At 50.8% G+C, this 22,852-nt stretch overlaps 7 protein-coding genes across 7 annotated transcripts; 1 reads left to right on the forward strand and 6 right to left on the reverse strand.

Moving 5' to 3' along the window:
* Window positions 1-534: 534 nt before the first annotated feature.
* On the forward strand, window positions 535-2,065 carry BDQ94DRAFT_182621 (Zn(II)2Cys6 transcription factor; the record flags this gene model as incomplete). The annotated part of the gene is made up of 2 exons (XM_026774204.1): window positions 535-574; window positions 635-2,065. 2 exons carry the CDS (start codon window positions 535-537, stop codon window positions 2,050-2,052), a joined length of 1,458 nt encoding a protein of 485 aa, XP_026622137.1. The 3' UTR covers window positions 2,053-2,065.
* A 5,965-nt stretch (window positions 2,066-8,030) lies between these two features.
* BDQ94DRAFT_182623 (MFS general substrate transporter) lies at window positions 8,031-9,950 on the reverse strand (the record flags this gene model as incomplete). The annotated part of the gene is made up of 7 exons (XM_026774205.1): window positions 8,031-8,311; window positions 8,378-8,443; window positions 8,504-8,656; window positions 8,707-9,103; window positions 9,159-9,329; window positions 9,389-9,726; window positions 9,790-9,950. The coding sequence occupies 7 exons, from the start codon at window positions 9,948-9,950 to the stop codon at window positions 8,122-8,124; spliced, it is 1,476 nt and encodes a 491-aa protein (XP_026622138.1). The 3' UTR covers window positions 8,031-8,121.
* A 762-nt stretch (window positions 9,951-10,712) lies between these two features.
* BDQ94DRAFT_87379 (sulfatase family protein) lies at window positions 10,713-13,053 on the reverse strand. The gene is made up of 5 exons (XM_026776738.1): window positions 12,537-13,053; window positions 11,994-12,472; window positions 11,452-11,944; window positions 11,277-11,398; window positions 10,713-11,220 (listed from the first exon to the last, which is right to left on the reverse strand). Exons 1-5 carry the CDS (start codon window positions 12,850-12,852, stop codon window positions 10,885-10,887), a joined length of 1,746 nt encoding a protein of 581 aa, XP_026622139.1. The 5' UTR covers window positions 12,853-13,053; the 3' UTR covers window positions 10,713-10,884.
* A 512-nt stretch (window positions 13,054-13,565) lies between these two features.
* On the reverse strand, window positions 13,566-16,143 carry BDQ94DRAFT_151045 (putative glucan 1,4-alpha-glucosidase). The gene is made up of 5 exons (XM_026767688.1): window positions 15,688-16,143; window positions 15,330-15,616; window positions 15,178-15,274; window positions 14,479-15,116; window positions 13,566-14,420 (listed from the first exon to the last, which is right to left on the reverse strand). Exons 1-5 carry the CDS (start codon window positions 15,899-15,901, stop codon window positions 13,734-13,736), a joined length of 1,923 nt encoding a protein of 640 aa, XP_026622140.1. The 5' UTR covers window positions 15,902-16,143; the 3' UTR covers window positions 13,566-13,733.
* A 277-nt stretch (window positions 16,144-16,420) lies between these two features.
* BDQ94DRAFT_182625 (alpha/beta-hydrolase) lies at window positions 16,421-18,241 on the reverse strand (the record flags this gene model as incomplete). Its single annotated transcript, XM_026774206.1, has 1 exon — window positions 16,421-18,241. One exon carries the CDS (start codon window positions 18,239-18,241, stop codon window positions 16,553-16,555), a length of 1,689 nt encoding a protein of 562 aa, XP_026622141.1. The 3' UTR covers window positions 16,421-16,552.
* Window positions 18,242-19,136: 895 nt separating this feature from the next.
* On the reverse strand, window positions 19,137-19,748 carry BDQ94DRAFT_174155 (UbiX family flavin prenyltransferase; the record flags this gene model as incomplete). Its single annotated transcript, XM_026772286.1, has 1 exon — window positions 19,137-19,748. One exon carries the CDS (start codon window positions 19,746-19,748, stop codon window positions 19,137-19,139), a length of 612 nt encoding a protein of 203 aa, XP_026622142.1.
* BDQ94DRAFT_182630 (Zn(II)2Cys6 transcription factor) lies at window positions 19,560-22,640 on the reverse strand. The gene is made up of 6 exons (XM_026774207.1): window positions 21,786-22,640; window positions 21,482-21,738; window positions 21,201-21,432; window positions 20,370-21,152; window positions 20,237-20,310; window positions 19,560-20,189 (listed from the first exon to the last, which is right to left on the reverse strand). The coding sequence occupies exons 1-6, from the start codon at window positions 22,370-22,372 to the stop codon at window positions 20,149-20,151; spliced, it is 1,974 nt and encodes a 657-aa protein (XP_026622143.1). The 5' UTR covers window positions 22,373-22,640; the 3' UTR covers window positions 19,560-20,148.
* Window positions 22,641-22,852: the final 212 nt, after the last annotated feature.

A 22,852-nucleotide genomic window follows, 5' to 3' on the forward strand; every position in this document is an offset into this window, starting at 1 on the left:
AGAGGTCCCTGACTCTTGTCTTCCTCGTCGTACTCCACCATTGCATCTCTGCAGAGAATTTTGAGATGGACAAGCCAAAGGAGAAGGATCAACAAGGTGTCCACTATATGGAGTGTGGGAAGAACCCACAACTTGGATTGCGCTGTTATCCTGGGGTTTTGCTTGTTCCTCTTGCTACGGGTAGCTGACCCCACTAAAAGTCTAATCTCACATCTTGGCTTCCTTTACGGGTTTAGACTGGCGCTCTGGGGTTCGATCCAAACATCGTCACACCAAACAGTGGTGACAAAGCAATGTGGCAACAGTGCGTGCCTTTCGCTTCGCGGAAGTTCAAACTCTGCTATACATCCATCTGATCACCAGAGCATCGGCTGATGAATACCTGCCCGATGGTTACCCTTCTGCTCTGCTCACCCTAATTCACATGCTGTGAGCATTGTCGCTAGATTCGCAGCATGGTTTCCATTAGAGAATACACTATAACACCTGGCTGGGCGATCTACTGAAGTTACTCTATTGCGCTTCCCAATACACATGACCGCCGATCGAACTTCCGAGGAAGTCTCAGCTAAAGGTAATTCAACCCAGTCAACCCCCGAGCTAGGAACTCGAGTTAACTCCGTTGACCACTCAGACTGCCGGGTCTGCAGAACCCGTCGTATCTCCTGTGATAGAACGCTGCCCCATTGTCGAAAGTGCTTTTCACGAAATCTTCGCTGTCCCGGTTATGGGATCAACCTAAGATGGGGTCAAGGAGTGGCAAGCAGGGGTAAATTGACGGGACAGGCAATACCAGTCCGAAAGGACTCCCAGATATCACAGAAGGCGTTTTATCGCCGAGCAGGCATCGCAGTGCCCCATGCAGACCTCCAACTACCGGCCCGTTGGCCCGGTTCACCCTTCGACAGCCTCACTACTCAGTTGCTCGATCACTTCGATCGAGGCGTCGCTACAAGGCTTGCGTGGGTGGATGACCTTCACAATCCCTGGAGAAGCTTAGTATTACCTCTATCGCACGACTCATCAACTGTACGATATTCGGTGCTTGCTCTCGCTTCAAAGGACCTTGCGGCCAAGTACCCAACAGACCATCATTGGGCGCAGAGACTCGAAGCCATTTCCCGTCACCACCAGAATGTGGCCTTGTCTTGGTTGTCGAGGGATATGCGAGACTTACTGCAGGATCCAACCGCGGTTCAAACCAGAGACCAAGCGAGACATATCCTAGCTTCCGCTCTCATTTTATACAATGTTGAACTACTAACAGCACCGGCTGCTCAATGGCGAATACACATACAATGCGCCCGCGAAATTGTCCAGTGGAACATGCAATCCGCCAGCAGTGCACTGTATACAAATATCGCTGATGTATTCCTATTCTACGAATACTACTACACGTCAGTTTACATCGGATTAACAACATTCGATCCGGTCGATCAGCTCCAAGACGACTTCCCGACGCATGACAATGTCACAGTATTCAGTGATTTCATCCGAATCATGCATAGCGTGACGCGTGCCGAGCGACAGACTCATACTATGCAGTCCATCTCGCAACCCGTCCCGATCGAATCCACACTACTGGACATAGAATTTGCCAAAGCTCGGATGATGCAGATGAACCACACAATCAAGTTCAAAACTGTCCAGGCACGGCATGATTTCGAATGCCTAGTACACATGTTCTATCATGCCACGCTTATCTATACCCACCGTGTCTTTTCCGACAGCGTATCCCCGGATGAGTACATACAAGCTTCGCTTGGTGTGCTTCTCGAACACGCACTGCCCCTCTCGTGCAGCGCCGCGGTTGCTCAGGACCTTGTCTGGCCACTCTTCATCACAGGGACAGAGTCTAGGGGCAACCCACAGATGCAGAACATTGTCGAGGAGGCCATGATGAATGTGATTCGATTGAGTGGTAATCTTGATCGGAGCCGCGTTCTTTCGTTCCTCAAGACCTTCTGGTCATTGGAATTGGAGCCGGGTACTACATGGATTCAGTATGCCCGAGCCAAGTGTATCGACTTCAGCTTCTTAGTAATTCTTTGAAAATATTTCAGACTTGTTCAATGCTCTTCCTGTACTATATACACCATGATCGCAATATTAGCAGGGGCGAATGCTATCCCTAGCACTGGCGTAGTTGACTGGGGCGGAGTAGCTTCTCCCGGCTAGGCGTTATCGAAGGACAGGACTTGGCTGCCGGCAACACTCCTCCCCCATCGCCATCTACGGAACGAACACTTTAACAGAGATCCAATTCCATACAGCGCTCCAAAGCTCAGGGTCTTCGACAGCGACCGAGAGAAAGTTCTCAGTTTCCGACTATATTAATCTACCAATGCCACGAAAACTTCACAAATATAATATCCCCCTCCCCCCTCCGTAAGAACGTAGCACTCTGCGGAGTTCCCGCTCCTTATGGAAGCTTACGGTAACGTGAATGAATGGTCGGGGGTCGGAATTCGAAGCTACCACCACTGCTAGGATACATATCACATCTACGAGGAATCCGTGTCATCGGTTGCAGAGGATGGTGTGGATGTCGCTGAAATAGGCGTTTACCTAGATTCTAGGGGCGACGAGGACGCGAGTAGCGGCGAGGAATGTTCCTGTTGACGAGGTCTCTGAATAAATGTGGGTGCAATGCTGTCTACAGGGTTTCAAATTGAGGTAATGATTCTTCTGATTTGCTATATTTCCAAGGCAGAATGTGTCTTCAATTTATTGGGGACACTAAGAAGATGATTGATTTGATCTTCATAGAGTCGACCATACTGTCGCAATCTAGCTTACTTGAACTGGATGATGATTGGCTTGATTGTCTGGTTATGTATTGTCTTATCCTTAGCTTATGTTCTTATATACTATCTTGCATAATTTAAATCAGAAGGAATCGCGACAAAATTGGAGAAGGGATATATCGGATCGGAAATCCAGGGAAATACAAGAAAGAGAGAAGTAGTAAATAGGCGTGCAACGTCCTCTTCGAAGATGCAGTAATCGGACTTCTGCTGAGCCATCATAAACACAATCACAAAACAGAGCCAATGGCCCACCACGAGTGCGCCATAGGTAGCTCCCTTGCTGGCCCAGTCGACCATAAGCTGAATCCCTCTTGCTAACACAAAGACCCTGGAAGGGCATTTACTGGCGTAGACCAGTTGGAGTCCACATTAAGGGGCCTGCGCATTGCAGGCGGTGGCATTCCACTACCAACATAAGTTGAAGCTGACATGATCGCAGGCGATGACATATCTGCTGACATATTCAGTGTAGGGGAAATGGACGTGATCGGCTGAACGTAGGAAGGAGGCGGACTGTAAGGATGTGCTTGCGCTCTCCTTGGCCTGCTAGAAACAGCCTGCTCTTGGCGTTGCGCCTGGGGCTGCGCTTGGTGATGCATCCAGCGCATGACTTCTTGATAGTTGCCTGGACCCTCGCCCGCACAAGCATAGAACTGGGCCAGCTGCCCCACTACCAGAGCGCCATAGATAGCTCACCTGCTTCCCCAGTTCGCCACAGGTATTCTGACTCGCAATCATTCAAGCTTCTAATATAACTTTCCCCTTCCATATCTTCGTCCTTCACAAAGCAATTGTGGAAGCTATCTCCAGCGGGGTAGAATAGGTTCCTCAACCTAGTGTCTCTGCGATGTGTTTGTTCAGGGCGTTTTATGCCGCAAACCCTTGGCAACAATGCTGACCTTCGAAGACACTAGACTTGAAGGCCCTACCCAAGGCTGCACCGGTCGTCCGTGCATCGGCTGGTTTTCCTGCCTGCAACTTGGAATTTTGTGTGACAGAAATGGGTGTAGCACCAGTTTGAGACTGCTTGCGTTTCTTTGAGGTAGGAAACTCAACTGTTCCGGAGGAATACTACCGGCCCATAAGCATGGGGAACACCTTGAGGCCGCTAACAATAGAAGACATCAATGTCCTCATCGGACTGTACCTGATCCCTTTCTTCCCCATCCTGCTGTTGTTCATTCGTCAGGACGAACTATATACTTTCTCGTTGCCACCACTGTGTCTTGCAGTCCCAAGAGCAGCACGAGGTGAGATGAGAAGTCAGCCGAAACATCGAAGTGGCTTCTGCAGCTGCTCCCAGTTACATGTGCGAATCCGATAGACGCCGTACATGCCAGGCTTGCTGAGGGATGCGAGGGCCATCGTTGAGATACGATACTGCTCGTTCGGCCCGGAAGCTCGCCGCAGATTATGAAATTATCTCCGTTAGACGATTCGATTGCAGGACCGACTTATCATGAGTACCATGGTGCCAGCAAAGCGACGTGGTCGCTGTGGTAGACAGACCAACAGTAGTCATGTGGCCACTATAGTATCTGGTTTTTTATGAATTGGTATTCACCATCCTTCAAACATGAATATAAAAATGATAGGTGTCAACAGTTCGCTTATCGGCGGATGACGTTATCGACACTCGCTGCTGTCGTAGTGAGACATGAAGCGAGAACCGGCCCACTGCCGATGACAGAGACGTATATACGATTGGTTTATAGCCGTAGAGCTGTACTCGCCGCTACAGGCTTGAAGGATCGGACGCTGAATTAGCCCACGAGGTCTGGCGGAGGACCAAATTGTTCGGCTTCATCATACTGCCTCGTCACTTCTCTTAGGAAAGCTTCGAATCTACTTTCGGAGCTTGTATCGGAGGTTTAGACCGGCGAAGACGAGTTAGAGCCCACGTAGCGGGGCCAGCCCCTTGTAGGTAGTAACACTCCATTAGTACCAAAATAGGTAGAAGCTGACGTCGCAGCGGATGACATCCTTCAGGGCGCTCAGACAAGGCAGGTTGCAACGGTTTTGCTAAGTTCAAGGCCGACTTCCGTGATGTATGGCTATCATATATACCTGCTCGCTGCGTTGGTGTCGGGGTGGCAATAACTCCGGTAGTATAGGAGCTTTGATTGATGTTTTTGTTTCGAGTTTTGCGTACAGTAAGACGCATTATATAGTGGGTCGCAAGTCACAGCAGAAGTAGTAGCTGATTCTTTGAATGACACAGTAACCTTTTCGAACTGTCTATCATGAGTAACAGATCTGCTACTACCTTGGTACAGCTTTTCTGGCGTAGGGAAGCGAATATCCGGGTATGTGTTCTCAATATCGTACTTTACCGCAAAATATACCAACGATGAACTGAGTTTCATCACAAGTGTTGCTCATGTTTCTTAACGGCGTACCCTCCCACGGCTTAGTGCATTCCGTGGATGTTCATTTGTCAAGACGTAGGGTGTAGTGACGAGTTCAACCCGCCGTAGTCATCCCAAGTGGCGCTAATTTCGCTCGATGGTACACGCACTTGCATGGCTAAGTGGCCTCTTTGTCACGATCGTCTTCTTGTCTGGTGGCATTGCTTAGAGTGGTCAGCATTTAATACTGATATGACGCGCTCTGATCAGGTCAGATGGTATGACGTACCATTGGAAGTAATGGGAAGCTCCAGGAACACTTCCGATGGGCTTCTTCGACTAGCTTAAGACCCGACAGTGCCCATGCAAGTCAAGTCGTATATATCGGGGGTCACGTCGTTGCAGATTCAGAGGAGTTCTCAGAAGCTGTCCTCTTCCCATTTGGTTTTTCATCATCTGACCATTGACCATTCCAACCTTGACTAGACTCCTGCATAGGAATGAAGTGCTGCGAGACGTTTCCTAACTAGGACCCGAGTGTCTGAAATGCTATGACAATCGGCCTACCGCAGTGGGGCGATACCTGAGATCTCCAATCGCCTTTGGCCATTGCTGTATAGAATTCATCGCGTAGAAAATTGACTTCGCGCCACTCTGCCTTCGTAAAATCGAGATAATATCAAGGTACCTGCCAGCAACCGGAAGACGAGGAGTGGCGGGCGGGCAGATGTTCGTGCCGAATGGCTGCACAGAGTAACTTTGTTGTTTGTAAAATTTTTGTATGACTTTTGGTGCCGAAAACCTTGGAGAGGCTTGGAAAGCAATTGTTGAATTTGAAAAGCTCCGGATACTGTCAACGAAGATACGAAGAATGTGATATTTGTAGATTGCGCTGAAGGAGCCGCTGCGCCCCTTGTTCCTTGCCCAAAACCCCAGACGGTCTGGAAACGTGAGTCATCCTGTTGCCAGATAGCGGGGTATTATGATGATGTTGAACAGCACCAGGCGGACCAGTGTGGACTGCGGTATATAGAGCCAAAGAATGGTGTTCATGGTTGCATGAAAACACTGTTGAACTTTGGGTCTGATAAGAGCAACAGGACGATTCTGTTGCAGACGTCGATATATAGGACCCCAATGTTATTGTTCATTGGTTGATGAAAGAACGATTGGGGTTTCGAGAGCTTTAGCGATAGTCGGGTGGTCTGATCGACTACACCCACCAAGACCAAGCTGGTATGTGGGAATCTTCAGCTATGGTTGCTGAGCTATGCGAAGCCCAACCTGACTCTGGTGAAGGATGTGCTCACTATGGGAGGCGAGGTCAAGCATGTCGCTAACCCCACGCAGGGCTACTTGGAGCTCGCCAATGCTCCGGTTCATGACCCGCTCGCAGAAAAGCAAGGGTAGTGTTACCCTGTCCTGCCAGCAAACCTCGGGCACTCTGTCCGTTCTGTTGTGTGGGGTAACTTGTGACCAGCGATTCAAGATGATATCGGAAGTCGAAGCAGAGCAACCAACAAAGTGAGAGATGGTCAAAGCCGATGCCAGCAATGAATTGCTTCGAGCCCGGGGCACAGTGAGGGAGCATAAATGGAGAGAGAAAGTGCCACGGTAGGAAGACGACCGCACCAGATTTCGGAGGGTCTTATCGACCGATCAGATGATACAAGGAAAGGATATAAAGGAGATGAACAACGAGGCTGGCATGGGTGTGGGCGGCAACAGTAGAGCGAGACAAGTAGTAGCAATAGATGTAGGACATGTATCGGATAAAACAGTCCGCAACATGATTGCTGACGTAGAATGACACAATATAAAATGCAACAGGATTATATATGCAAGGGGTACACAAGCATGATATCCTTTCATCTCCTCCATAACGACTGCAGTATGATGTGGGGGGCGGAGACCGGTTGACGATAAGTATTGATAGGATCCTTTGGGTTGATCAGCCGAGTGCTTAGAACATCCACCAGTTGGACACACTGGTTCGATTGTTCGCACAGATCAAACACAGGTTGTCTGTGGTCAAGGAACCGTTCACCGACGATGCAGGAGTCGAAGAACCAAGAATGACATCAGTGACAAGTAATCCGCTACCACGCCCACAAGACAGAGTAGAACAGAGGAAGAAGAGGAGTCATATAACAAGATCCATCATGCATGGGCGAGGTGCAAAGACTTGGTGGTAGGCAGCAAAGCTAAGAAGTGCTGCGGTAGTAGCGAGAGCAATATTGACTTCATGTGGAAACTTTCACCACCACCACCACCGCCATTGTTACCAGGCACCACAAGCACAGAGATGCACATGTGACGTATAAAGGAACATGCGATATAATAATATGAATAATAAAGATTTATATAAGAAAGGAGGACTAAGGTCTCCGGCAAGAACAGATCGGCGATGCAACGGGCGGCTGCCGGTAAACCGTTAGCGATGGCTTCGTCAATCTGGGTACTCGTTGTCTCTCCAAGTCAGGTGCCCATCGAGCATGTCCCCGTCGTGCTCAATGTTTAGGGTTTCTCTGCTCTCTTCAAATATTGAGAGGCTTAGTTAAGTCAAATATATAAGTGATGACTAACCCCCCTCCTGGGGGGTGACCAGGCGGGCGGATGCATGAGAGTGAGTGAAAGAGGGAAAAACTTCCAGGAGGAAGAAGGGGGTATTTATACCTTCCCAGGCGGACGCTGACTCAGGCTACTGGAAGCGAGATCAGGTCTTTTTCGACGGAGATGGCCAGGTGATGACGTGGGCTTCAGCTACGGGGGGAAGGGGAGGGGGGAGGGGGGGTTCAACGGCCAGTTTGCCACGCAGACAAAAGGAAAAGCCCGAAGGAATTGACCGGAGGGAGGGGGAGTGACAGCTAGTGTGAAGGTATGAGCTTATCATTAAGTGTTTCTATCTCGTAGCATCATTAAGTCCAAGGATACATGGTCCTGCATCATCCCAGATGAGCCTCTTAGACAGTTCCAGCCTGAGTCTTCTTCCTCCTGAAGAGATACTGTAGATTCAAGACCAAGGTCTGGACCCATGAGGCGGCAGCCAAGGCACAGATGGCCGTGAGGCCGTGGATGTAAAGGGGAGCATCCGAGGATCGAAAGATCTGGGCCCCAGAGATACCCGAAAGGTTGGCGGACATGACGATCAACCTATTGTTGCCACCACATTAGCAAGAATTTTCTTAGATAACTGCTGAAGGTAAGTGTAGCACGTACGCCATAGATATACTCCGCTCTTGAGGTGTTTTGCAATAGAAGGAAAGCCAACCAACGTTGAGAACACTATCCACATCAGCATATCAGCATCAACCGGGATACCAGGGAAGACCCAAGGGCACATACTGCATGCTACAGTAGGCTACATTAGCACAAGCAATAACAGAATATCTGTGCCAGCTTGATGCATCTGTAGGACTGGTGCGTAGACACGCATACGAAATGACGTTCCACGTGATACAGAGGAGGACGAAGGGCCCGCGATGCCCGATTTTGTCCCTGCGGCAGTCAGCATCCAACTTCCCCCACCACAGGACCGTGTCACATACGAGGAATAAGCCAGAATTGTTGTCCAAACAATGCTAGCATAAACTGGTACTGATGCCAGAGCATTTGCTCTGACGGCACTGAATCCAAAGGACTTAATCATGCTGGGAGTGTAAGTGTTCAAGCCCTGGAAGGCGGACATGGCCACCAATGTGATCAACATATGCTGAAGCGTCGTGGTCTGTGTGACAGTCTTCCAGATATCGCGGCCAGTGATCTTGATATGCTCTCGTGTCTTCAGAGGGTCGTCAAGCAAAACACGGTCGAGGATGATGCGCTTCTCGCGGGGGGAGAAGTAACTCCAGCGACCCATGCTGATGAGAGGGCTTCCATCACCTGCCTTCTTGGGAATAAACAGAATGAACAGGATGGCAGCGAAGATGGTAATCAGGCCCTCAACTACACTTCATTAGCTCTCCTCCTTTACACATGCCGAAGCATAGGGACAGCATACCCAGGAAGATCCATCTCCACCCCGCAAGCCCACACTTTCCATCCAGCTTCAACAAGCCAGCGGAGATCAGACTCGAGGTTGCACCGGCAAACATCTGCCCATAGAAGAACAGAGTGGTCCGGAAACTCATCTCAGGTCGTTTATACCATGTCGAGAGATAGTACAAGGCACCTGTACCAAACCCATCGTTAGCCCTACCACCATAGACCGAGGAGCACGACCAAACAAACCAGGAATAAACCCTCCCTCCAACAGTCCCAGCAACAACCTCGTGGCCAGATACGCCGGGTACGACTGTACAAAAGCCTGGAATGTGCCAACCAGACCCCAAGCGATCAGCTGTGCCGACAACCAGACCTGGGGACCGATGCGCTGAAGTATAATATTTGACGGGATCTCGGTGATGACAATACCAGCCGAAAGCAACTGGGTTCCGATATTGATTTGGTTCGTGGTGACACCTAGGTCTTCGGTGATAGTGGAGGTAAGAGCGGCGCTGATATTGCCGCGATCAATCTGGAGGCCGAAGAAAGCGAGAGCGAGAATGGGGATGAGGATGATATCGATCCTATATACCAGTCAGTATATGCTTATACCTATATGGCAGTGAATGAAAAGAGTGACGACTCACTTCCTCCGCAGCTTGCCCTCCTCCTTATCATCCCAGTCCTTGACAATCTCCTCCGACGCAACATCATTATCGGTATAGACCTCATCGACGACCTTCTTTTCCTCCAAGGGAGGCACGATGCCATCCCTCTGGTCCTCGAACTCGAACTGTTTCCCCACCATCACGACAACAGGAATACCAGACAGAGGTTGAGCAGCAGTTCAGTGACGCAAGACAGCACCCTTAGTCAATCAGCAACCGACCGTATGCAAGGGATATCCAAGGCAAGCAATAGAGAGAAAAAGAAAAGAACAAAAAAAAAAAGTATATTCCTTTTTCCGCTCAACAACACAACGCATAAAATCTCCGAGTCACACGAAATAAAAAAAAATACGGGCCTACATCCAATCTACTTATATTTAATCCTCTAGCTCGGAAGAGCCAAAGTCCACGTTCTGGGCACAGACAGCATGCGTGGGTGAGTGTGTCTAGACAGACAGTCAATCAGTGAGGTGACCCGCAATTCCACTATGAAGTGAGACGGGGGCTTGATGGCGCAATCGCCGCTGGCTTTGATGTCAGGGCTAGTTTGGATCGTTGGCCGCGCGTGCGGGCTCATATCTATTCTACTACTTTTGTGCTTAAGCGATATGCTACGTACAGGGCTTTACTTAGGGTGAAGGATTCGATGGTGTCATTTTTCACCGGTTCTATTGATGCGGTTGTGGTGGTGGTGGTGGTTGTTGTTGACTTTGGTTTTGTTCCCGTGAAATTGATCTATGGATAAGGACTCGGGCCCGTCCCAGGGTTTATCTACCGGGTGTGCCTTTCTTGTTCCATGTGTCTTGTCTCTGTTCTCTTTGTCTCGGCTATTTAAACTTCCTTGGATATTATCTATGGTGTGATCGGTTGTGATGTTCCTGTTATCTGATTCTAGTGTTATTCTTGGCTATCCGCCCACTTCAGCTACCATGACTATCGTGATCTACACTCGCCATGTCATTTCATTGATTCTATGACTCTCAAGTTTAGTCATGATATATATATAAACTATCTATAAAAATACATAGCAATAACGCTCATTATTCGTACCCATACTCATACTTGACAGAATCGTCAAGTCCACGCCTCCCAACTCAACCCATCTCTATACTGCAATCCGACCTGGGGCCCTTCAGCCGCAATGATGTACCCAGGTTCACATACTGAATACGACACCTTGGGCTGGTTGGTGTAAAAAGAATCGTATTTCACCTGCAGTGCATCTTTGAGGCTCTCTACGGACCCGTCCGGGTGGAGAACCCGCCACGGCTGGATGCATGTGTTACCCTTGCAGGATTTCAGAACCAGAAGGAGAGCGTCGATGCGATCAATCACGCTGGATAGAGGTCTGTTTAGGAGGTGGATGTTGTCTTGTTGGGTGTAGATGTTGTTCATTTGGTAGGGGTCCGTCTGGTGTTGTTAGATTCCTTGTTTTTACGATGGTGCGGGAATTGGTTGGCACTTACTGAGAGATCGTACAGCTCGTGGTCACCGTCGCACCAGACGGAGTAGTAGAGGTTATATTCTTCCGAGAAAATTCTCGCGGATTTGTAGGTGTTGTTTCCCATGATGGATAAGCCGCCGGGTCCTGGTTACGTCAGTGATGGATGTTTCCGGGGCAGTAAGAGAGAGGTTACTCACCGATGGAGCCGTATTCGCCCTCAAGCACCGCGTGACCCCAGAATTCGACTGTGACATGCTCATGCAGAATTGACTGGGTCTTCTTGCTAGTCGACACGGGCATCGGAGTCCCGTCAAAGTCCTCTCGCAAGGGAACCCCAGCCAGCTCGAATAGTGTAGGTGCAATGTCAATGTGCGTGGTTACACGGTCAACACTCTTTCCCTCAGGAATGCCAGGTCCGCGAATGTAAAATGGTACGCGAATGTCCTCTTCATAGCCAGTTGTCTTGCCGGGGGGTAGACGGTGATGGCCAATGTGGTAGCCGTTATCAGCACTGTAAATGATGTAGGTATTGTCGATCTGCCCACTTTCTTCCAGCTGCGTGATAAGCGCATCCACCATCTCATCGACGGCTTGCAAGGCGCGCAGACGCTGGCGATAAAGATGGTCTTCGTAGTCGATGACGGTCTGGTTCTGTAGTTCCATGGTTTGGATCCACCCCGCACCAGAATCCTACTCTTGTCAGTGTCCGTCCCCACCACTGTGTCAGGATATCACACACCTTGTCCGGATTGAAATTAGGCGTCCGCGGCACCTTTGCATCAGCAAACAAATGCGCATGTCTCGGTGCAGGCAGCGGCTCTGTCATCTTCGGTCCACCCGCACCGCTCAGCCCCTCCACATCGATGTTCGTGTGCGGTGCGATCGGCGCGACCGTCAGGAAGAATGGCGCGTCACTGTCCAGCGCATCTGCCAACAATCCCGATGCCTTCTCCTTCATCACATCCGTAGTATATTGTCCCTCGTAACTCCGCGGATGCTCATGGTTTCGCTGGTATGTCGCATTCCAGTAGGAGTATGTGTGGGGGTCGAGGAGGAAGTCGGAGCCATTGAAACCGTTCACAAAGGGCGCGTTATAGGTAGCGACACTGTGCGAGTTGAACAGCTTCCCCGTGTAGTAGGTATTGTAACCGGCGGACTGCAGCCAAACGGGGAGGAAGTTTTCGTTGAAGCCTTGAGCGACGAATTTGGGGTATCCGCCTATGCCGCATTAGCAACTGTAACCACGCTGAAGAATCAAGACCGATCGAAGCAGTGTCCATACCATAAGGCGGGTTCACATCCGTCACATTAGTATTATGAGCCTGTCTTCCCGTCCAAAGACTCACGCGCGACGGACAGCAAAGCGCGGTAGTGACGAAATGGTTCAAGAACTCGGTACCCTTTTCCTTGATTCTCGCCTGCGTATACGGCATATACGCCGGAGAATTCATCCGGAGATCCTGATCATCCGTGAGAATGAAGAGGAAGTTGGGTTTGCGTGCAGAGACCGATGGCTCCTCATCCAGCAATACCTGCTGCTGCACAGCGAGGGCATCGCATCCCACGAATAGGGCCAACAAAGCCGGCAAGAACATCATGGTGGGAGCGACAATTCCGTATCAATCTCCCTTGCACGATGTTGGTTGTCACTCACCGACGCTTCGTCACCAAGATCACTATTAAAACAAGAGTGAGTTCAAGGTTGCGATCAAGATAGCGATTGCGCAGCAACGGCACGGGATAACGCCATAGCTCTGATGGAGCCGATCAGACCAGTAGGTAAACTAGTCAGTCAGCGTTGGACTGGAGCTGCAGAGAGAGCTGAACCTGGACGCCGCGCAAAAAGCAAAGACGCGCCTCGTGGGCGGTGGATCAATGATCGGATTTAGTGGCAGATGGCATCACAGGCGGCCAATGACCACCGGGCCAACTGGCCCCGACATTCCAGCAATACTGCCTAATTGACTCCACCATGCATCTCGGCTATTATTGAACTGGGTTTGATGGATGGGGACCCTCTTGGAATTGTCAAAGATTTTGAAGCGAAGACGATCTATTGGACGGTAGAGATATACTCTTGATTTAGTCGTTGGGAGGCCCCTGGGGAAAGCAATGATGGGGAATGTTGCTGCTCCACTGTGGACCTCGGCTATGGAATTACGTGCTTGGATCTAAGATGAGCTCATGGCTATGCATTGAATGACAGTGATATCAGCAGAGCAAGCAGAGAAGGCTGGAATGCAAATTTTCTAGTGCTTTGTGCAAGGGTAAATCAGGGACTGTCTGGTCCTCTACACGAAGGAAAGGCCATGGCTTTCACGGTGTCTGTAATTCCGGATATCCTCAATTCCGTCGGTCGATTACAATCACATGACTTGGCTTCCATTTCACTACTATTATGCACACCCACTACATACATGATCATATAACCAATTGCCCTCATCCCCATCCTTTAACTATAGCGAAATGGATTGATTGTCTACCGCCAGGTGTCAGTCACCGTCGCGGTCGACGTTCCGCACGCCTGAGGAACGGTGTATTCTCGGTTGGGATCACTCTCCCACTCCACGGAGTCATCGCTCTCAATGCGGATAAACTTGTACTCAAACGACTCACCAGCCGGCAGAGTCACAGTGACATACCAGAGCGGGTCGCTGGAAGTGTACTTATCAGCACTCAGAGCTATGCCGTCGCTGGTTTCCCAGTCACCCAGCTGAGAGATCGATCCGACCAGGTAGATGTTCTCGCCGTAGGTGGTGGTAGCTGTCAGATCGAAAGTCACAGCCACGGCGGTGGGAGTGGTACAGGAGGTTGATGACGTACTGGTGCTGGTCTTGCTAGCAGTCGCGGTGGTCTTGCTGGTCGAGGTCACGCTGCCGGATCCAGTGGGGGTAGCCGTCGTAGTGGTGCCGCCAGTAGCTACGATACTCGGCCACGAGGTGACAGTCACACTGCTGTAGGTACCAATGGCAGATGTGGCCGCACAGGTGCCGGGTACGCTGCTGGCAGAGGTCTCGCCCCAAGAAGCAGGCACGACGGAGTTACGACGGTTGTTGGCGGTCAGCAGAGCAGCATACGACCAGGTCAGGTCGCGAGCGGAAAGCTGCTCGCCATCAGACTTGTCGTATTGCTCGGACATGGAGCCGTTGCTTGCGGCGTGAGTTTCCTAATTCTGTTAGTACGCACCCTCTGTCAACATGAGCGCTTGTCTAGCGTAGACTTACCACAATAGAGACGAAGCCATCGGCGAAAGTCTTCACGGCATCTACAATGCTACTATAAGTCGAACTGGACGAAGAGTAGGTGCCAGTAGCAGCATCGCTGTACAGTGCCTTGAAGAAGTCCAGCGACACATCTGTGACCTCCAACGACCCCTGCTTGTCCCACTGGTATAGAGCATCGTACAACTGCTCTGCGGCAGCCAAGGTGCACAGGAACCACGGGTTGCCGTTGTAGTACGTGTCCTCAGGGTACCGACCCACCGCAACAGCCTCACTGTCACTGAGACCATCGTTGAGGGTATAGATTGAGCGGAAAGAGTCTACAACCTCCTTGTGGTTGGCGAGCGCGCGCGGGGAGCAGGGCTGGAAGGTGGAGTCGTCGCATGCGGCCTCGGGATCAAAGGTGTGGATGCTTCCCAGGAGGGTGTTTGCGTCCTTGCCGGAACGGCTGCTATCGAAGTTGGCCAGAATGAAGCTGCCGGTCCAGAAGGATTGCAGGTAGCAGAGAATTTCAGGTGCCTGAGAATCACACCAGGAGCAGGACGAGCCGACGGCCGTCGCGAAGGCACTACCTTCGACAAGGGCGCGGTGTTGCACAGCAATCGTAAAGAAAGACGAGCCATTGACTTCTTCCCAGAGATCTGCGATCGCGGGTTAGCTCTGCTGGCGCATCTTTGGAAATTTAGAATAAAACAAACACACCATATCCTGTCTGGTTCCAGTATTGAGCCACATACGACAGGTCGTTCCTAACGAGGGGCCAAACAATGTCCGTTGCGGTGCTGGTGTAGCCATTGTCCTAACCAGTCAGCTACATATGTCACAGATCAGACGCAAGGGGGTGGAGAACATACAAGCAGCCACTGCCCGAAGCCGATCATAGCAGTTGCTCTCAGAGCCGGACCATCTCGCTGCGGCCGTCCCCAAGAACCAGTGTAGGCAGTCTCATCGACATTGAACTTGGGTTCACCGAGACCAGCGCCGCTGGACAGATCACCAGAGGGGTTACTGATACCCTGGACAATTGCCTGGGCGGAGATGTAGTTCTCAATGGTGGAGAGGAGACTGGTATCTCCATTTCGGAAGAGATCGACGAGGGTCTTGAGGACGAGACCAGAGTCGCGAGTCCAGGTGTAGAAGTCTACAACAAACGACACGCCAGTCAGCATCAATCGATCAATGACACACTCATAATCTGAGCTCGAAACATACAGTCCGGGTTATCCGTGCTGGGACTAGCAACGACAATGCCAGAGTCCGCGCCCGACACCCAAGCACCGTCCGCCCCGATGTTATTCAGGATGGCAGTACGAGCCACGGTCGCTTCGTTGCTCAACCATGAATCCAAGGTCGCGCGCTTGGAAATCACATTTGCCAACCCTGTGCAGACGAGGCCGCTCAGGGCGAGTAGAGATCGGAACGACATTGCTGAGGAGTAATGATGCTGGGGATGAAGCTCAGGCTCTCAGTTGCGTCTAAAAGGGAGGAAGCACTTCAGCCCCTCACGGAACCCCGACCAACCACTTCAATTTATAGCCAAACCTCATCTGCACGAGGGGAAGCTGAAGGAAGAAGCACATGCATCAACACAAATTGCCATGCAATATCGCTTAGCATCTAGCTTGAATTCCTGCAGAGGCATCTCGCCACTTCAAGCTCTTCAGCTTGTGAACGGACGAGACATTAGGCGACGAATCTCCGATGGTGTGGGAGAACCAGCCTATAGCGGTGTCGGGCCGGGCCGGGGGAAATTGCGATGAATCCACCAGCGCTGCAGAATGGCCCTGTGCCTTGGAGATGTGGCCAATCGCTGGCCTCACTGGCCTGGGATGCAATTTCTTTCAATTCCCGGGGATTCGCCGTCCCCGGTCGTGCGTGGTGCCTTGATTGGCTGGTATAACGATGGTACTATAACTAACGGGAAGCTATAACGCAGGTCCAACGCGTGGTATATACCCTTCATTAATATGGCTAGTACTATTATGATCCCCATATATCCTTTTCCGAGGCCAGACACGTCCATCATTAATCTCATAAGGCTAAGTTCCTGACCGTCCGGACCCCTCCGCCAATGGCATCAGATGTGGAACGCCGCGGTATTCTGCAGGATGAACTCATATGTCCCGTTGCGGAAATCATCCGTAAGGAGACTGGCGTCGTTCGCTCCGAAATTCATCAACTGCCGCGATTCCTTCCACTGCGGCCACTCAATATACTCCCCCCGGTTGGAGTTCGGATCCAGCGTATACACAAAGCTCAGATAGTACGTGTGGCTAGAACTAGCTGCATAGTTTGGCTTGATCCCATAGAACACCTGCAGCAGGTCACTTCCGTGGAAGGTCCCCAGAACTGGGGTGCCATAGTCATAGGTCGCCAGGTACGACCAGTTCGGAAGATCAGGGGAGATTTCCTCTGCATACGAGAGGAATGCCCGCCGGGTAATGGTGAAGACCAAGTCGCCGAGAATGGCGGCCAATCGTTTAAATTGCGGATACCAGTTGTTGGCCGCGCCTGTCCTGAACGGAGACCCGTACGTGGTGGTGTCTGGGTACAGGGCCACTAATTCTTCAAGCTGCTCTCGGCTAGCGTCATAGAAGAAGTATGAGGCCAGGTAGTCGACCACCTCGTCGATCGTCGTAATGTTGGACTGAAACAAGGCGAATAAGGTCCCCTCATCCTCTTGGTCGCCCACGATGAATGGGACCCGAGCATATTTCCCTGCTTTGCCCAAAACGTCCGGTGATGCCGACAACGCCGTCCCGTCCGGTCGAGGCACATATGATAACGCCACAGAATGGTAGCTTAAAATGCCCGGCACGGAGTTTGCCGCATTGAGGAAGTCGGTGTAGTCTAGCTCACGCAGACAAGCTAGGGTGTCGTTAGAAGAGGAACAGCCTGCAGATTCCACTACCGCATCATATACTTGCTGTCCCTTGACCCCATCGACGGGGTCTGCGGGAACAACACTACCGGAGTCCATGATGGCCCCCCGGAACAAGGGCTTATCCTTGTAAGTGATGTTTCCGTCGTACAAGATCATCTGATCAAAAACGGAAATGGCTCCTGCTGATTCTCCCCAAATCGTCACCTTGTCCGGGTCTCCACCAAAGGCCTCGATGTTGTCGGCAACCCACTGCAGGGCAAGGCGTTGGTCCAGGAGCCCTAGGTTCGCGGACCCGTCCTCCAGGATCTCCTTTCCGGGCAAGAACCCGAAGCCTCCCACGCGATAATTCATTGCTACAAACACGATAGGCATGTTCTTGTCTATCGACGATGATACCATCGTTGTACCATCATACATCGCCTTTGAACCAAGTTCAAATCCTCCGCCAAAGATCCAGACCAGCACAGGCAGCTTCGAGTCCGCGGTGGTCCCGGCCGGACGCCGAATGTCAATGTTCAGGCAATCCTCGAGAGCATTGGTAGCCGACTGTACCAAAGGGAGATCAGCGAGGAGGCCAATGACCGATGTCGGGAATTCGCTCTCATCCGTGGTGAAGTACATCTGCGGACACGATTGCGAGGCTCCTGTGGCCTGAACAGTGCCGAGGGCAGTTTCCAAGGGTTGTGGGGGCTTCAGACGCAGCGAGCCTGTGGGGGCCTGCGCAAAGGGAATATTGTTGAAGCTCTCGACATTGCCAGATTTTCCAATGACGGTGGCCGATGGATGCGCAATAGTGACAGTAGGAGCTGCATCCCGTTGAACTGGAGTCGCCCAGACGGCGAGGGAAAGGGAGAGCCAAAGGAGGGCCTTCATGATGGCCATGATCTGTACCGCTATGGGTCATAGGCTCTCGGATCGGGCTGGGAGTAACTCTATATACAGTTCCATTTTTCACCCCTTCGTTTCAAGTGCTCAATATCCTTCTATGTCTTGGAGCACGATCCGAGAACCGAAAAATCAGCTCCCATGGGTTTCGACATCGCCATGTGCCTCCTCGGCTGTGGATCTTGCTATGAGACCTGCATTTTAGGCATCAAGACAGCAAAGCCCCTATTCTCATAGCCAACTGGCCTGATGATCGCTAATCCGAAGGTTTCCCATCAGGGGGACAGACAGCGTGGGCGGAGAATATCACGCCAACCGGGTGGCCCAGGAACGTTCGAACCCGTTCTCATGCGCAAACCGAGGCTGATGCAAGGGAGGGACGTATCAGCAGATCAGTAAGAATATATTAGGCCAACATTGCTAACATCCTGTTGGTCACTGCATCAGTGCCGAGTTGATCAAATGCCGTTTCCCCCGCAGTTCAAAGGCTGCAGAATGGCTGCCTCTGCGGGGAAAGGAGCCTCGACCGTTGCGCTTTGGTTCGCCAACTCGGACATTTCACCCGCTTTGTCGAACTTTCCGATTCGCATGCTTGGTGTAATAACTCAGTTGGGCGGCCTGCATGGTTCAGCAATATCGAGTGAGTCAATGTAGCAAACACAACGTGCTTGTAGTTGTTGGGGTTGAAAGGCGGGTTGGGACTCCGACCAAAATTGAAGGAATGGAATCATATGCAAATCTGGTTCGTGGGTCGGCCGATCGTCGGCTATCAAACCGCGCCCAAACTATGTACAGTCAAAGCTAAGAATAAATCCCAAGTACCAAAATCCAGTCAACGCCCCTTTTAATTTTATACAAGAAATGCCGCCAAAATTCAGTCCAAATTGAAAACTTATTTTTCCCATCCATTCCAACGTTCAAAATCCCCCGTGTCGAGGTCAAATAAATCCAACATTCGTCCAACACTCTGGTCGATGAGGTCCTCGATACTTCCGGCCTTGATGTAGAACGCCGGTACTGGGGGGAAGATGACTGCCCCACAGCGTGTAACCTCCAACATGTTTCGCAGATGGATCTCGCTCAATGGCGTCTCCCGCGCTACTAGCACCAACCGCCTGCGCTCCTTGAGCATCACATCTGCTGTCCTTGAAATGAGATCGTCGCAAAAGCCCGAGTGGATAGCAGCCAATGTTTTCATGCTGCACGGTACCACAATCATTCCGTCCGCGCGGAATGAGCCGCTGGATACTGGGGCGGCCATGTCATTGATGTTGTGCACATAGTCGGCCAGCGCTCGCACGTTTGAGGGATGGTAGTCAGTCTCGTATTTGATCGTAGCCTCCGCCCATTTACTCATCACCAGGTGTGTCTCCACATTTAGACGGCGCAGAGCAATTAGGACTTTGATGCCGAGCATGGCTCCAGTGGCACCCGTCATGGCTACTACAATGCGGCGGCGGGGAGCTGGACGGGCAACGGCCACGTGATCATTATCGATGGGCATTTCGCTGGCGGGAGGAGATGCACGGCCGGAGTTTGGTGTAGTAGTACCGGATAGAAGTGAGTTGAACATATGTGTTGATGTGGAATATGTAGTGTTGTGGTAGGCACAATTGCGTAGACTGAAAGTTCCCGTTGTGGTTTGCTTTGTCTGGATGTATGGACTGTATGGACTGCAATGGTAGCCGTCAGGAAGCTGGACTGTCAAGTATATATATAGCCCAGTGGCAACCCGGTAGCTACAGTAAGTCCCTGAGTTGAAAGCTTTTTGCTGGGTTCGATTTCTCTTCGGACCCTTCCCTGCGTTATGGTCAATCTTGGTGTGGCCCCGTTTTGCCGTTTAGTCCGAGGCCTCCGAACCACCGAGTACCGTTCCCGAGGGGCCGCATAACGTCATGGATAGCTCAAAGAAAACCCAGCTCTTGGGATAAGTCAAACATGGGTACTACGACGGTTAGTTCGATCGATAAATAGTCGGGAGCCTCAGCATACCGTTCATAATGGAGTCAAGATAGCTTGCTGGTGAGAAGTCTTGACCGAAGTCATCCGGGATCCCGTTCGGCATACTGCAAAATCAGCATCCATCGCACAGCTCCACTTATCAGACAATAGTGGGTGCACATACCCATAGACAGGAAAAAAAGGCTGGGCCTGCTCCGCGCGTTCTGTCCCAACGCTTGCCTCCTCCTTTTCACGTTCGACTGCCGTTCGGACCGAATTGCGCAGTGTGATTAGCGCTCGTATATGCCGTTCCGATAGCCATTGCCCATTCTCCGATGCTGTGTTCTCCACTGTGCCCACTGTGCCAGCGGCAGAAAAGACCTCAATCACCTTTTGCTGTAAATCACGACACTCGGGATCGTTTCGGGTCTCCTCCCAAATGCAGAGAAGTAAAGTGGAACTAAGCACCGTGTGCACCATTGACCAGCTTCGGAGGGGTACCACACTCAGAGCCTGAAAATCCAAAAAGGCCCTAGAGGCGTCGATCAGGCTCAATTTGGCGCGGGTGCGCAAGATGTCATAGGACGCGTCTTGCATTACAGTGCGCTTCAGTGCTGGACGTGTCAGGACGGAAATAACTAGAGACATGTGCATTCGTAACGCCAGGTGCTCCAGATTGTGTTGGAGGTTTTTGCATTCCTGGCGGTCACGCAGATGTGGCTGAGTGCGTTGGTTGAGGCTATCAATCGTGGCCAAAATGTCAAGCTGTCGCGCATTTTCCGATATCTCCGGTCCGTCTGTTGTGATCATATTTAAGGCAGTTTGGCATAGAAAATACATAGCTTCTGTGAAAGATAGTTCGCTGCTCGAGAGGATTGAATAATCTGGAGCCCACCCGGTCATAGAGACTACGCGAGGCCGGTCGTAACATAAACAGAGCAGGCAATCTTGCCAAACGACAGTGTACCTGTAGCCGCGTCAGCTTGTGTCGTTACCTGTAGCATGGTTTATGTACCATAGCTTTCGTGCTTTGTATTTGACATGATCCGGTAGGCGTGCTACACTCTTTTCTGTGTGAAGACCTAATGTCTGCGCGAGACGGACTGTTGTCCCTAACAAAACCCATGCTGCATCAGACTGGCCATTGTTTTGCAGAGTGTTTCCTATGATTAGAAGTGCTTGTATTATATCCATCGTCGGACGGAAAAGAAAATTGGCTAGTCGAAGAGCTTGAAAGGATCGTTTTGCTTCTCCTGTTTAGTCAAACATACATAGGTAAAGATACTGGTTACGTACCAAAATCCTGGCATAGCTCTGTTCTTTGCATGTAATCCAGGTCAGAATAATGCGCACCGGAAGCCAAGGCCGCAAGTAGCAGGCTGATCAGCCCGACAGACCGATCAGTGGCCCAACGTTCGCAAATCTTTGAAGTGTTCTGCAGCTCTCCTGCTGCAAGAGCATTGAGGTATGAACACACATCTTGCTCAAATCTCTCAATGTCAAGTATGATCGGATTGAAAGGGTAAGCTGATATTCTGTAGAAATGGAAGAACCTGCCATCCGTTAGAGGTTACCAAAAACAACAATAAGATGTGCTTACTTCAACAGTTCCGCTCGCTGCGGAATAATACGTAGAAGCTCCTTCCACCGGTCCTGGGGTGTCCGAAAGTCCATAAATGGATAACTGCCGTAGGTATTTTGCAGGCCTAGAACAGAGCCCACCTCACGGGTCATGGAGCCATTGGTATCTTGCGTCCGGTTGCGCAAATAAGACAATACCGAGTTGTCGCCCGAGTAGATAAGATCATTATCGGGGCCATCGGAAGACGGGATTCGAGTACTATAGTACTGTCTTGTTTCTGGCTGGACTTCTGGTAAACTGCGCGCTGAGGGCAGAGATTGTGGTTCGGCATCGAATGCCTGCTCGGCGGTTGGTGTCTGATTTGTTCCACGAGAAGCAGCAGAGGAACGTCTTTGGCCGGTGCTACGAGCCTTTTTAGACCCAGACGAACCTTGGTCATACACACATATTTGGGGATGGCCTCGTCGGCGACATGTTCGACACGGCTGAGTGCTGTCGCATTTCACCTTGCGCTGGCGGCAAGGATAACACGCTCGAGCCTCGCGCTGATTGCGTTTCATTCGCAGCACGCGGTCAATCTCTTCACGATCTATCGGGGTGCCCATAATTCTACTACCGGTGTATCGGAACCTCAAAAGCTCATACTTTCTGGAAGGATTTTGCGGAACTATTTTGCTTCTTTCTTGGGGTATAGGTCGATATAGTCACGTTGGTCGCGCAGAGCGTCGAAGCGGCGGATCTGATCGGCACCTCGGTTCCGAGATGAGTCAGCAATTGGTATGAAGCCAATTTGGGGTACAAACTCTAATGAAATGGTAATGTGCATGAAAAGAATTGTTGACTTAGGGATGGCCTATTGCGTTGGAATTTGATGTTGTGGAGGAAATCTTTTTGCAGGCTGCCATGAAATGGATAAAATTATATATATATATATTCTGGAGACTTAGCCGACGCGGGAGATCATAGTACTGCGAGTCGTAACAATACACTAGCCCCCAAATGTTATTTAGTATGGAAATAATTCACCCCCCACTGGTCCCACCCCCTAAGTTTAGTTGTATTTGAAAATCTAGGGACTTAAATAT

The sequence above is a fragment of the Aspergillus welwitschiae genome (genome assembly GCF_003344945.1).
Source record: "Aspergillus welwitschiae strain CBS 139.54b unplaced genomic scaffold BDQ94scaffold_39, whole genome shotgun sequence".
NCBI classification, from domain to species: domain Eukaryota; kingdom Fungi; phylum Ascomycota; class Eurotiomycetes; order Eurotiales; family Aspergillaceae; genus Aspergillus; species Aspergillus welwitschiae.